The sequence below is a fragment of the Littorina saxatilis genome, linkage group LG11 (assembly GCF_037325665.1).
Source record: "Littorina saxatilis isolate snail1 linkage group LG11, US_GU_Lsax_2.0, whole genome shotgun sequence".
NCBI lineage: Eukaryota > Metazoa > Mollusca > Gastropoda > Littorinimorpha > Littorinidae > Littorina > Littorina saxatilis.
This window is the reverse complement of record NC_090255.1, coordinates 39,156,544-39,171,365: the sequence shown is the minus strand read 5'-3', so window position 1 is coordinate 39,171,365 and position 14,822 is coordinate 39,156,544. Positions and strand designations below refer to the sequence as shown.

At 45.0% G+C, this 14,822-nt stretch overlaps 1 protein-coding gene and 1 long non-coding RNA gene across 2 annotated transcripts; one reads left to right on the top strand and one right to left on the bottom strand.

The window, feature by feature from the left end:
* Positions 1-848: 848 nt before the first annotated feature.
* LOC138980913 (uncharacterized) lies at positions 849-6,151 on the top strand. Its single transcript, XR_011460491.1, has 2 exons — positions 849-1,366; positions 5,983-6,151. It is a non-coding gene; the product is annotated as an uncharacterized lncRNA (long non-coding RNA).
* A 5,138-nt stretch (positions 6,152-11,289) lies between these two features.
* On the bottom strand, positions 11,290-12,291 carry LOC138979565 (uncharacterized). Its single transcript, XM_070352279.1, has one exon. It carries the CDS (start codon positions 12,289-12,291, stop codon positions 11,290-11,292), a length of 1,002 nt encoding a protein of 333 aa, XP_070208380.1.
* Positions 12,292-14,822: the final 2,531 nt, after the last annotated feature.

Here is a 14,822-nt window from a genome sequence, read left to right as displayed (position 1 = left end):
GAGTGAATTTGTCCCAGACAAACTTGACACCCGCTAAGACACCTTGCTCGGTCGAGCCTCTATATAGCGTTGTGACGATATCAAACCAAAATCAGCTACATGTCTCATGCTCGTAAACACAGCTCATCTCAAGCTAAAGCCAGTTCCACGTGCAACGCACAAAATCCGTGATAACGCTTCAAACGTGTCATACCCTATCCCAAGTCAATCTTTAGGGAGGTTAAAATCACGACGGCCTACATATCACAAATATCAAACCCACATCTTTGTGACAAAGCGCACCTTGATACTACCGGCCTTAGAGGTACAGTGCATGCTAATGGTCACCTCCTTTTTGCACACCGCGGTAATCTCGCTGAATCGTCGCGATATAACCTTCGTGGTTGAAAACGACAAACACCAAATAAATAAATTAAAAAAATCTCGCTGAACACCAATGTCGGCTGCTGGGATTTGGACCAAGGCTACCGCGCCCGTCCTCTTGGTCGCCCTGTCGGTGGTATACAAAGCTACCACTGGGTATCTAGGCTTGCCCGAGTACATTCCCGTATAATTCTCTTTAGTCAGACCCGACAAGAATCCGCGCAAATTTGATTAGTGCTTTTGTGAACAAGAAACAATTGACAAGTGGCTCTATCCCATTTCCCCCCTTTCCCCGTCGCGATATAACCTTCGTGGTTGAAAAAAATTAAACACCAAATAAAGAAAGCATTAATTGCTTGAAGAAGTAAGCACACACCGGGTTGGCACAATTGCTTACAGAAAAGCAAGCACACACCGGGTGGCACAATCGCTTTCAGAAAAGCAACAATACACAAACTATTACGAATAAGCAGGGAAACGCAGGCGAAACAGCACTGAAAAACGCAGCAAAAGTATTCTCTCAAAAACTTTTGCCAAATGGACCGATATCTACGGGCTCATCCGTGACATTGAGGCGTTGGTTTTTTTGTGCTCACAATTTCACAATCAAGCATGAGAACAGTTCACACCGCCGTAAAAGCAATGGTAATGGCAAAACACTGGCACTATACGTAGTTATAGCGGGCACACTATTACGAGACATTGTTTTGCAAATGTGCACAGTAATTCGCATTTTGATGAATACAGTTAGTATGACGATATGATTGCATTTATTATGTTCCATCACAAAGTATCGATTAATTAACTACCCACCGCGGGTTAGGGGGAAGAATTTTCCCGATGCTCCCCAGCATGTCGTAAGAGGCGACTAACGGATTCTGTTTCTCCTTTTACCCTTAAGTGTTTCTTGTATAGAATATAGTCAATTTTTGTAAAGATTTTAGTCAAGCAGTATGTAAGAAATGAAGTCCTTTGTACTGGAAACTTGCATTCTCCCAGTAATGTCATATATTAATAATAAATAAATAATAATAATGGACATTTGCTATAGCGCATAATCATATATAATGCATACATGTCAACCCCTATCAATGTTTTCCTGCTAGATAGTAGATGGGGACAGTGGTAATCTCGTTAATCCATTCATGCGCGTCACTAATTAGATGACTAGGCATTTGGCTAGGAAGGCGGAACGGGAATTTCAATTATATAAAAGAAAGATTCTTAGTTCGTTTCATGGCATTTAATCTTTCTTTTGAATAGAGATAGGGTTCCACGTGGACCTTTGTCCTTTTTAGGTGAAAGTGTCGCATGAATGGATGGCTGGAACGAGCGCACTGTCCCACCGTCTAGCAATTGTTATTTTATTCGTTATACAGTTGCTTAATGGAGTACATTAATATACATGTTCCTAGGGTACAAATACTGAGGTTAAGGGGTCTTCCGTGCGTTGCCACCGTTCCTACCTAACCGGCTAATTAGGCTGTGGCAGCGCATGTAACTAGATGAGTTAGTTACACTACATTCATGCAAAGGAGTACATAAATATTATCATAGCGCAACAGAGTTCTATGATTATTCCTTCTATCACATGGCTCGTGAAGTTAATAGATTCATGAAGATTCTTACGAGTCGTGTTCCGCCCATGGCTCGCATACACAGTGCTCTCTTGGTGCTTTTCGGGTGAAGTCCAAGAATGTCTCAGGTGTCCATCCTCCTCTGGCTCCAATGTAACAAAAAACAAGATGGCTGAAAGTTTTGAAAACGACGTTAAACACCAAATAAAGAAAGAAAGGCTGAAAGCCTCGTTGAGGAGGTAGGTGAGCCGAGCTGCTGCGTTGCCTGGGAGGCACAGCACTCGGCCCACAGAGTCAACCTGAAGGCATAGAACAAAGGACCGGCACGGTTGGCCTAGTGGTAAGGCGTCCGCCCCGTGATCGGGAGGTCGTGGGTTCGAACCCCGGCCGGGTCATACCTAAGACTTTAAAATTGGCAATCTAGTGGCTGCTCCGCCTGGCGTCTGGCATTATGGGGTTAGTGCTAGGACTGGTTGGTCCGGTGTCAGAATAATGTGACTGGGTGAGACATGAAGCCTGTACTGCGACTTCTGTCTTGTGTGTGGCGCACGTTATATGTCAAAGCGGCACCGCCCTGATATGGCCCTTCGTGGTCGGCTGGGCGTTAAGCAAACAAACAAAAACTAGAGCCCTCTCCCTCTGCCTAAGCTGACCCAACATCACCCCAAACACTACGCTCCCGTACGGCCCTCCTTTCCCCCCTGGCCTCAGCCTCCCTAGCTGCCACCCGGCCTCCTTTTCCCCCTGGCCTCAGCCTCCCTAGCCGCCACCCTCCCCTCCGGCCTCAGCCTCCCTAGCCGCCGCCCTCCTTTCCCCCCTGGCCTCAGCCTCCCTAGCCGGCCACCCTCCCTTCCCTCTCGTCTAATAACACCCTACGTGCCTTAAGGGCATTCTGCCCCATCCCTCTCATCCGCACACCCTACACGCCATCATCACACACATCCTTCTTCATCCACTCCCAGGCACCACTCTCCCACCCCCCGCGGGTTAGGGGGAAGAATTTACCCGATGCTCCCCAGCATGTCGTAAGAGGCGACTAACGGATTCTGTTTCTCCTTTTACCCTTGTTAAGTGTTTCTTGTATAGAATATAGTCAATGTTTGTAAAGATTTTAGTCAAGCAGTATGTAAGAAATGTTAAGTCCTTTGTACTGGAAACTTGCATTCTCCCAGTAAGGTCATATATTGTACTACGTTGCAAGCCCCTGGAGCAATTTTTTGATTAGTGCTTTTGTGAACAAGAAACAATTGACAAGTGGCTCTATCCTATCCCCCCACCCCCCTTTCCCCGTCGCGATATAACCTTGAACGGTTGAAAACGACGTTAAACACCAAATAAAGAAAGAAAGAAAGAAAGAACCACTCTCCCGCAACGGACGGCACTTTACACGCACGCACTCACTGAGTCGCATCAGCCGCAGCTTCATTCGCTCCACTTTCGCACTCAAACTAACCTCCTTCCACCGCACTCTCCTCCCTGCCCTCTCTCCATCTAACAAAGAAATAAGGCTTTGATTAGACAAGGGCAGTGATATTTACAACAATGTATTGTCCATTAAAATGATACGTTTAAATGAGAAAACAAATTGACACACCCACCCTGCCTGTAATACACATGTTCCACAGCCGCACGTAAAAGACCTTGGTCGTTCTGCCATAAGTTGCAAATTTATGGCTGCAGATACCACCTTAATACGCATACACTTGTATATCTCATCGAAAGTCGGGGTAAAACCCTGGAACATGCCCTTGATGGCTTGGCTGTGAGGGAGTAAAACTTGAATTTCTCTCTTCTTAAAACTCGTACTGTTCGTCCATCCCTCCAGACTTTTACCTTTTATGTTATTTGAATGTCTTGGTATACAAACACCCCTTCAATCATTGGTGATCTGAAGAAAGCAGTTACAGCTAGGTTCAGGGCAATTGATAGGGGTACCGGCACGGTTGGCCCAAGGCGTCCGCCCCGTGATCGGGAGGTCGTGGGTTCGAACCCCGGCCGGGTCATATTTAAGACTTTAAAATTGGCAATCTAGTGGCTGCTCCGGCTGGCGTCTGGCATTATGGGGTTAGTGCTGGGACTGGTTGGTCCGGTGTCAGAATAACGTGACTGGGTGAGACATGAAGCCTGTGCTGCGACTTCTGTCTTGTGTGTGGCGCACGTTATATGTCAAAGCAGCACCGCCCTGATATGGCCCTTCGTGGTCGGCTGGGCGTTAAGCAAACAAACAAAACCTAGAGCCCTCTCCCTCTGCCTAAGCTGACCCAACATCACCCCAAACACTACGCTACGGCCCTCCTTTCCCCTCTGGCCTCAGCCTCCCTAGCCACCACCCGGCCTCCTTTCCCCCCTGGCCTCCGCCTCCCTAGCCGCCACCCTCCCTTCCGTCTCGTCTAATAACATCATAGGTGCCTTAAAGGCATTCTGCCCATCCCTCTCATCCTCTCCCACCTTCCTTTCCCGCTCCCTAAGCACCTCCTCCCTCGCCGCCAGCACCTCCCTCCTCGCTTCCAACCCCGCCTCATTCTCACGCAGCCTCTCTTCCGCACACCCTACACACCCTACACATCCTTCTTCATCCACTCCCAGCCACCACTCTCCCGCAACGGACGGCACTCCACACGCACCACTGAGTCGCATCATCCGCAGCTTCATTCGCTCCACTTTCGCACTCAAACTAACCTCCTTCCACCGCACTCTCCTCCCTGTCCTCTCTCCATAATAAAGAAATAAGGCTTTGATTAGACAAGGGCAGTGATATAACAACAATGTATTGTCCATTAAAATGATACGGTTAAATGAGAAAAATTGACACACCCACCCTGCCTGTAATACACAGCACGTAAAAGACCTTGGTCGTTCTGCCATAAGTTGCAAATTTATGACTGCAGATACCACCTAAATACGCATACACTTGTATATATCTCATCTAAAGTCGGACCCCCCGCGGGTTAGGGGGAAATGCTTCCCAGCATGTCGTAAGAGGCGACTAACGGATTCTGTTTCTCCTTTTACCCTTAAGTGTTTCTTGTATAGAATATAGTCAATTTTTGTAAAGATTTTAGTCAAGCAGTATGTAAGAAATGTTAAATCCTTTGTACTGGAAACTTGCATTCTCCCAGTAAGGTAATATGTTGTACTACGTTGCAAGCCCCTGGAACAAATTTTTGATTAGTGCTTTTGTGGACAAGTAGCTCTATCCCATCCCCTTTCCCCGTCGCGATATAACCTTCGTGGTTGAAAACGACGTTAAACACCATATAAATAAACAAATAAAGAATTTTTACCTTCTTACGGATAATCTGCCATACTTTCTTGCTTGAAGTTTTGAAATTAAGTTTAGAACAGAAATTGCGCCAAGAGTTTTTTTTACTCTTTTTGTAAATGAAACGGCTTCGAGCTCGAAGCTTTTGGTGAGCGATCTTATTGGCTGACGTTGGGTATAGATACATATGCCGTTGAGCTCGTTTACGCTCCTGATTGACAGCTTGGCACTCTTCGTTAAACCAAGGTGTTTTTGGACCTTTGGGTTTAGAGGAAGATTTGGGTATGCTGTCTTTTGCACATTGCATCTAAAGGGTGGAAAAGGTTAAAGCCGGGTCTTCAGAATTTAGAACTTCTGGGGTTATTTGTCCTGAAGTGGAAAGACATAATAAATCCCAGTTAACTTTGGAAAATTTCCAGTGTGGAAGGGCTTCCTCGCCCTGATCCTCTTCAAAACTGACAAAACAGGGAAAATGGTCACTTCCACACAGATCCGAATGGACAGACCATTTCAAATCAAGAAACAAAGATGGATGGCAGATAGCCAAGTCCAAATGAGATTCTTCTCCAGATTGCGTTAAAAAAGTACCCTCTCCGGAATTTAAAAGACACAAATCCAAGTTATCGATGACATCTTCGATAGTCTTTCCTTGAATGTTGAATGTTTTACCCTTAAGTGTTTCTTGTATTGAATATAGTCAATTTTTGTAAAGATTTTAGTCAAGCAGTATGTAAGAAATGTTAAATCCTTTGTACTGGAAACTTGCATTCTCCCAGTAAGGTAATATATTGTACTACGTTGCAAGCCCCTGGAGCAAATTTTTGATTAGTGCTTTTGTGAACAAGAAACAATTGACAAGTGGCTCTATCCCCTCTCCCCCCTTTCCCCATCGCGATATAACCTTCGTGGTTGAAAACGACGTTAAACACCAAATAAAGAAAGAAAGAATGATCTTGTGGGGTCCTGATTTGGCCTATTATGGTCCGCTGGACCCGAAAAGCAAAAGCTAACTAACTATTACAGAAAAGCAATGTACACACTGTCGGAATTAAAAGGTCACAATTGCTTACAAAAGGGAAGCACACTCTGGGGTATCAACTGAAGTCGCTTACAGAAAAGCAATGTACACACTGTCGGAATTAAGGTCACAATTGCTTACAAAAGGGAAGCACACTCTGGGGTATCAACCGTCCTAGGAAAAACTAAGCATGTTGCTATTACCAATACCAAAGAATAGCTTAGGGTTCCCTCCCCTCACACCTCCCCCCATCGCCATCCATTCTTAAAATAACCGCAATGCTGTATTTTTGACCATTTCACAATTTCAGTAAGGAACAAAAAAAACCAAAATGGCTGAAAGTCTTACCCCAATATCGAGGCTCAGCTGTGAGAATCTTTCCTTCATTCTTTCCTTCCCTCGAACTTTCCTTCCTTCCTCCCTCCCTCCCTTCCTCTATTCCTTCCTTCCTCCTTTAATTCCTTCCTTCCTTCCTTTTTTATCTCGTCCATTCTGTCTTCTTTCATCGTTCCTCCTCGTCTTCCTTCTGTTAATATATCTTTCTTCTTTCCTCCCTTTCAATCCTTATTTTGTATCAAATGTGCCCAGTAGTGTGAACGTTCGAACCACCCCCCCCCCCCCCCTTATATCCATATGTGTGTGTGTGTGTGTGTGTGTCAGTGTACCTGTGGCCAGTCTCTACACACTGTGTGGCTGACATTGTCCCCTGTCCAGGTCATATGATAACGGTTTGTTCAAAAGCGTATAACTGGACATGGCCTACGTGACTGCAGCAAAAAAACAAAAAAAAAACAGCCGGTGTTAACACGAGAAAATGACTCCCACGAGATTTTTACTCCGGAGTAAACATTTCGTACGAAAAAGTTACTCCCTTTACGAAAAAAGCACTCCCCCATTGCACGAGAAAATTACTCACTAAGACAGGTGAGTTCCGAGTAAACATTTCGTACAAAACTTACTCCCCTGACGAATAAATAACGAATAAATTACTTCACCTCAACACGAGCAATTTAACCTCCCATGCCAGGTGTACGAAATTGTTACTCCCTTGTCCCCTGTTAGTCTTGGTGGTGGAAGGATGGTAGTGCGACATTCGTGTGCGTGAGATCACTTATTGGCATTATCCCTTCGCCCGCATCCCATTTTTGCGTACGAGATTTTTAATGGAAGTAAACAAAAATGGAGTAAAAATTTCGTGGGAGTAATTTTTTCGTGCCTTGGGGAGTTCTTTTCCTGCTCGTACGAAAAGTGTACTCGGAGTAAGAATTTCGTACGAAATAGTTACTCCGGAGTAAATTTTCCTATGGAACAGATCTAGCAACAATTTAACAATAAATTCAAACTCCTTTCGACCTTCTCTCAGTCCACTCAACCCAGCAGTCTCTGATGCCATCTTTTAAAGGTTTGGCGAAACCGACATCGACTGGCTGGGCTAAAGCTGTGCTGCCTGCAGGCACAAAGACCAAGTCAACTTGCTGTGCGGCAACCGCTTCTCTGACTTCCTGTGTCTTGTGAGCGCTGTAGCAGTCCAGAAGTAGGAGGCGACGCTCGTCTGCTGGCCAAAGAACACGCTGAATCCAGGTCAGGAGGGTGTTCCTCGTCATCTATCCATTTGTGGATGCATACAAACGCACATTGTCCGTTAATAGCGAGATTCAAGAGACAGCACGTTTCGTTTTGCAGCTCGTTTCGTTTGGTGAATGAGTCACCCCGCGAAACGGAACGTGAAACGAGACGGCATAGGCCACAGACAAGATTTAGATGTATTCACGTTTCGTTTCGGAATGAAGGAAGGGCGATAAATCTTCAAGTGAAATTATCACGTCTGTCCTCGATCAGAATGGGGAAAAAAAAACCTAGGAGGTGGTCCAGAATCGGGCATACTTTGATTATTTTCAGTCCAAATAAATCACACAGACTTTGTTTATACAAAATCACATACGAAGCCAGAATAAAAATTCGATGCGATGACCTACTTCTGCTTCGCCATTTGCTTTCTTCACCATGAAGTTGGATAAATGTACCAGGATCAGCACCCTTCAAAATATTTCAGTTCACAACAGTTGTCTACCTCCAATGAACACATTCTCAGCGCTGAAAGACTGTGAAAGGGTTGATGAATCTAGCAATGCATAAAATGGCCAACAAATAAAACTGTTAGTGTGCAAAAATACTCACAAAAGTTGACGAAATATTGTTCGTTTTTTGGGGGTGGAAAACGTGACTGCGTTTTGACGTTCCACGTTCCGTTTCAGTTGACCTTCACCTTTCCAGCGAGAGACTCCCGAAATGATGACGTTTACCACGACTTCAAAACGAAACGTCCCGACGTTTCGTTTATTAAATCTCCCTACTCTCAACTGGGGAAGGACGCGAGGTGGAATATGTCCGTTTCTCTCCCGAACAAAACCCCACAAAAAACGGGGTGGGCGTTTGCTAGGTAGTGACCCCTCTCGCTGTGTATGTGTGTGTGTTGGTGACGTGTTTTGTGTGTGAAAAAAAGTGTTTCCACATTTTACAGATGTCAAACTACACAAAGTAACGTTTTCACCCACCCTGACCACAATGAGGTGTTCAATCAGTGATGTCACTTGTTGGACCCTGGTCACATGCCTTTCTTTCTTGTCGTGTGTTGAGGTGAGAGTTATTGACGTGTTTTCTGTGTGAAAAAATATCACCAATCCTTGATGGAGGGTGGTTCCATGTTGCCTAGCTCATGTTGTGAGTGGCTTAAATATGTATGGGTGCAAAACTATGTTGCTGATGGTGATTGACTCGATTCTGTTTTAGTAAATAAGTATGTTGACACTGACTGAATGCACTGACACAATGTTCTGTTCCTGACCTGGGGGATACCTATGTGTAACTATGTGTTACTGATGCCAATACCATCCAGTCTGTTTCCAATATAATGTATAAGTTGACACTGTCTAAAAGCAATAACGCAATGTACTGTTCCTCAACCAAGCATATTTAGTTGTAACTGTGTGTTACTGATGCCAATATCCTCGAGTCTTTTTGAATAAATATACAGTGTGCACGCCTTCGTGTGCGAGGCTGGTACTACAAATTGTTCATACGAAATGACAAACACAGGTTACAAGCGATAACGCGCAAAAGTACTGGTTTATTAATTTACATCTGATAATAGGTATCAGTAATGCATATATATAGTTACAGTACTACGTATTGCGGTAAAAAACTAAACAGAAAGAAAACAAATTATTAGACATGGCAAAAGTATCAAATGCATTAACAAGACACAAGAAGTAAAAACAAGAAAAATAAACAATCACAAGACAGGCGAAGACAGACAAGAAAGTTGCAAATACCAAACACTCGTTGGTTAGTCCTTTAACAACAATAAAGAATTACGTTCCTTACGTTCAACAATACCATATTAAAGCACTAAGAATACTCAAGAAACTTAGCATACATACGTTTAAATCCAAAATGGCTACTTTCAGGAAAATACAAAACGTTGACTCATCGGGCCAGGAATACAAAGCAAACTGTCATACCCAAAAAGTCTCCTAACGACAACGTTCCTGCGCGTTAATCAAAGTCACAAACAAGATATTTACTCAACCACTTTCCCTCAATAGCGTTATCAGAAATAAGCCCGTTTACAAAACGATCACCACAGACCGCTAGCTCTCTTAACGTAAGGCTGGATAAGTCAGAGAAAACGTTTCACTTCGAACTTCGTTAACCACAGAAAACACAAGTTATCATGAACATTGGCGACTTTCTAGCGTCTACAAACCATTGCTGTACGTTTCACAAGACTAGAATAGTTGAACACACAATAAAGAAACACTACATGTCAGACTTTCAACTCACGTTAAACATAAACAACTCAAAAGTCATTACAAAATGGCGACCAAATTACAACACAAACAAGTAACAACAAAATGTCCTTATGCGCTGTGTGGGTTGACCAGCAGTACCAAAAACGTGTTGCCTCTCAAACGAAGGGCACAAAACAATTCACACTTGAGAAACAACTGTCTCCAAGAACATTACGTTGACGTTAAAACATAACAAGAAACACTCCTCCGTTGGTTCACTTGTTAACCTTCATACGTTTACAGAACAAAAACCAAACACTTCCTAAAACCCTCAGATCGACTGACGAGACAGGAGTCAAGCAGTGGTATTTATGGAAACAAAAACCTAACATGGAATAGTTAGTCAAAGGTCACCGTATTGACCAACCAACAACATTCCTAAGACAGAATCGGGTGCGACTACTATTTTACAACCAATCAGTAACCGATCACGCACTTCGTGCATGCTCAAAACTTAAAACGGTATATTTTACAGAAAGAAGATCAAGGAACTAGCTGACATTAAAAACTAAAAACACGTGAGTCACACGTATTCTAAAACTTACAACGCAGTTTCGCAGGGCTCACCCCAAAATCAAGACACGGAAAAGAGCACGTGAATCTCACGGTGTTCTAAAACTAAACGACGCAGTTTTGCAACGCTCCGACCAAAACCAGGTCACAACAACTGAACAAGGAGCACGTGAGTCTCACGTAAAAATAGTACCGCTCCACAAAAACAGGTCACAACAAGGTGCCATGATAAAAACATGGTTTACTTCCTTTACATCGTGCAATGGCTTGAGCAAACGTAATTACAACAAAAAATAAGTGAATGCATGCCACATCGGCATGCACACTCCCACCGGAAATTATATTAATATAATTTACTTCAAAAAACCTTTGTACAAACATATTCCTTATATCAAAAGAAGAATAACGCAGATTTAGACATTTCAAATTCACAACTCAAAATCATTGTGTTGCAAAACATTTACACAACAATATTATGGTTCAATCATTTTCAGTGTTTCAACACATCTCGTTTCAACTAAATGCCACTAGTCATTTACTCGACGGCATAAAAAACGCACCACTTAAATCATAAATGTCCGTTACATCATCTGGTATAAAAACAAACCGCAACAATCAACAACTGTCAAATTGGAAAAGCACTCCAAAGTTCATTGTTCTTTCAATTTGCTTACACAGCTTTGTCTTCGTGATTTTTACGATCAACTAAGTCATTTTGTGAATAGGTCGCTCTAATATGCGACTATCACCAGTGGGACGGCCGTGATTGTCTAGAGCCTTTGTTCCAACATGCACTTTCACTCGTCTGACCAGTCCATCAGATCCAGGCATCACCTCGATTACACGAGCCATGCACCACTCTGATCTGCACAAGTTCTGGTCATGCAAGACATCTCCCACCTGTACATTTGCCTGGGGACGTTGCCAGACACGGCGTTTCTGCAGGAGTGTAAGGTACTGGCTCTTCCATAGCAGCCAGAATTCGTCTGCCATCCGCTGAACACAGCGCCAACGTTTCCTGGCGTACAGGTCTGGATCCTCAAACACACCAGGGGGCGGAAGGATGGCACCTGACTTCATGGTAAGGACGTGGTTGGGGGTCAAAGGGCGTGGTCCATCTGCCGATTCCAATGACTCGACAGACAGTGGTCGACTGTTCACGATGGCCATCACCTCGTATAGGAACGTACGAAGTGATGAGGTAGTGAGACGCTGGCCTGATCTTCTGAGAAGACCATTCAGGATGCTGCGTATCGTTCGGATCTGACGCTCCCAAACGCCACCCATGTGACTAGCTGCAGGGGGGTTGAACTTGAACTCATTGCATGCACCTACAAAGTTCGTTCCTTTGTCACACCAAATGCGTGATATGTTTCCTCGCATGGAGACAACAATGCGTAGGGCGTTGATGAAGGAATCACTTGACATGTCATCCAGGGTTTCAATGTGGATTGCCCTAGAGGCAAAACACGTCACGATCAGCCCGTACAAGATTAATGTCATGAACTTGACGCAGTCATCACGATACCCACGCCTTTTCTTGAACTGGCGTTTCAGGCCCTTCAGATGCTTGACTGCGGCACCTCTGTTGTCGGGGAGGGACGGTTTCTCTGGTCGAAATGGTAAGGGCATCTCATAGTGACCAGCTTCGTTGACCTTCACGTTCTCCTTCACGATCTTCATGAACTTCAAATCATCCTGGGACATGGATCCTGAGTCACTAAGTCTCTCTCCATGACGTGTAGTAGGTCAGTACACGATACCTCATCCACCTGTATCTTATAGACATGAGCTGCTCTTTCTTCATTTCTTGATCCTGGCTTGACGACATGCATGGACGAGCCTATACCATCAAAGGCGACGGAATGCGGTGCCTTGCCGACGATGCTCCAACCTAACTTAAGTCTCTACTGCAAATGGCAGTCCTTGGACAACGTTTAGGGGCATGAGGGCTTCAGCGCAGTCGTAGCCGATGAGGAGGCCTGCTTCGCAGTCAGGGTACAAGGGGGGCAGTTTAGGAGACAGGTGTTGGAGATGTGGGTAAGCCTTGACCGTCTCTGAGGTGGGGATTTGCGTGGGGACAACGGACAGGTAAGGTCGTGAGATGGCAGAAGGGGAGCCTGACAAACTCACCGGAGGTAGAAGAGCGGACACGCAATCCAGAGTACTTCCTGCCGGAGACCACAGCATTGTCCTCAGTCAGTGTGGAGATCCTGAGCGTAGTTGGCTGTGATTTGGTTCTAACTTCTTCCGCCACTGACTGCACTACAAAAGTGGCGTTGGACATAGTGTCCAGTAATGCGTACGTTAGCACTTCTACGTTGGGGTTAGAGTCACTGGAAACGAGAACGGGAACGATCATAGACGTGAAACCGATGCTGTTTTCCTCGCTGGCCCTAAGAGCAGACACCGTAGGGGTCGACGATGACAGTGGCTCTCGAACGTCAGCAGCTCAGAGGTACGGTAATTGTTCTTGTGTTCACTCGCCCCTTTGTTTTCACTCATACTGTTCTGATACCTGAAATTGTCATCGTGAAGACAAGTGGGGTGAGCCTTCTTGCACTTCTTGCATGTCTGTCTCTGCTTACATTGACGGCTCTGGTGATCCTTACTTTTGAGACATCCGTAACAGATACGGTTCTTGAACAGAAAATCTCGTATCTCTTCCAGAGGCTTCTCAATAAGTTCTTTACATGTTCCAGCGTCATGGTCCGGAAGTTGACAGTGCAGACATGTGGTGACATCCTCTGTCAGGGTAGACAGGCTCGTTGTGAACTTTCTTATCGTTGTCCCCGATGCACTTGTCAAGCCGAAAACTGGGTCGTTAGAAATGTCTGCTTCGAGGGTAACAAACGACACGAGTTCATGGAACAGAGGATACCTCTTCTTCTCAATCTTGGTTCGAGCAACTGTTCTTGACCATCTGTGACTCATCCAGTCTGGGAGCTTTCCGACGATCTTCCGTAGGTATTGGGCATCATCCAGGATGCTCAGTCCACCAACTTCTTGGGCAGCAACGGAACATTGCTGCAAGAAATCGGCCAGGCTTCTGAGTCCCTTGGGATCCTTGCTTTTGACTGGGGTCCATTCGTCCAGCTTGGTCCGGAAAGCTTGCGAAACGACGTATGAGTTGCCGAACCGATTTTCCAGCACTTCCATGGCTCTCTCGTAGGCATCACCTTCTCTCAGCAGAAAGAAGCCGGTCACAGCCTCCCTTGCTTGACCTCCGATGTACCGTTGCAGATACAATAACTTCTCACTGCTGGTTATGTTCTGTCTCTCGATGAGAAACGCAAACGACGATCTCCAAATGGGATATTGGAGAGGGTCACCAACAAAAATGCACGGCTCCTGCATCGGCAAACGGTTGATCATCAGAGCGTCTGATAGGGTTTTGGCAAGAGAGTCCATAGGAGTGTCCTGCTTGGCAGGAGTAGCAAGTGGACGTTGGAAGTACGCAGACGGGGGGTAGGAGGCAAATGGACGATCTGCATGACGTTCATTGTCAACGTTCATGTACGCAGGGGGCCTTGCGTTTTCGTTTCCCCAAATAACTTTGGGGGTGGTCTGATGTGGATCCAGGAATGTGGGCACGAAAGGCTCTGGTTTGGGATGTAGGTGGGTATCATAGGGGAAACAGGGTGGGGTAACTTCAAAACGTCTATGGTCCATGCGTTGGTGACGTTCTTCTGGGAAGTAGGTGTGTTGTCCTTGCGTCTCATCACCTTCCCTTGTCTCTGGTAGGTGATAGGACCAGCCTGTGTGGTCGAGACCAGGCAGGCGAGAGTCTGTGACGCTTGTCGTTGAGTGTCCAACGTTGTGCAGAGGCGGACCTGACATCGGTCTGATATTATGGGATGGATCACTCTTTTTTAGGGTGGTCTCCCTTGTTACCAAGGGGAACGCGTACAGCGTTACCAGAACTGAACTAGAGTTAATTGCTATATGTGAGTTGGGTAAAGATATGTAATTTAATTGTAGTATCATGGGGAAAATATGCATAGTGAAATCTCTCTTGTTATCGCAGATTATTTACCCGTTGCAAGCACTGGTAAGGCATTTGAGAAAGTTAAAAGAAAAGTGATGTGTCAAGAGTTTCCTGATGGGGGTTTAAAAATGATTGATGTCATTGATATGCAGTCCTCTTGTTTGTTGTCCTGGGCGGCAAATTTATTGAACGAAAAGCAGGAAAGATGGAAACAGATACCGATACATATGTTTTCGAAGCTTGGTGAAAG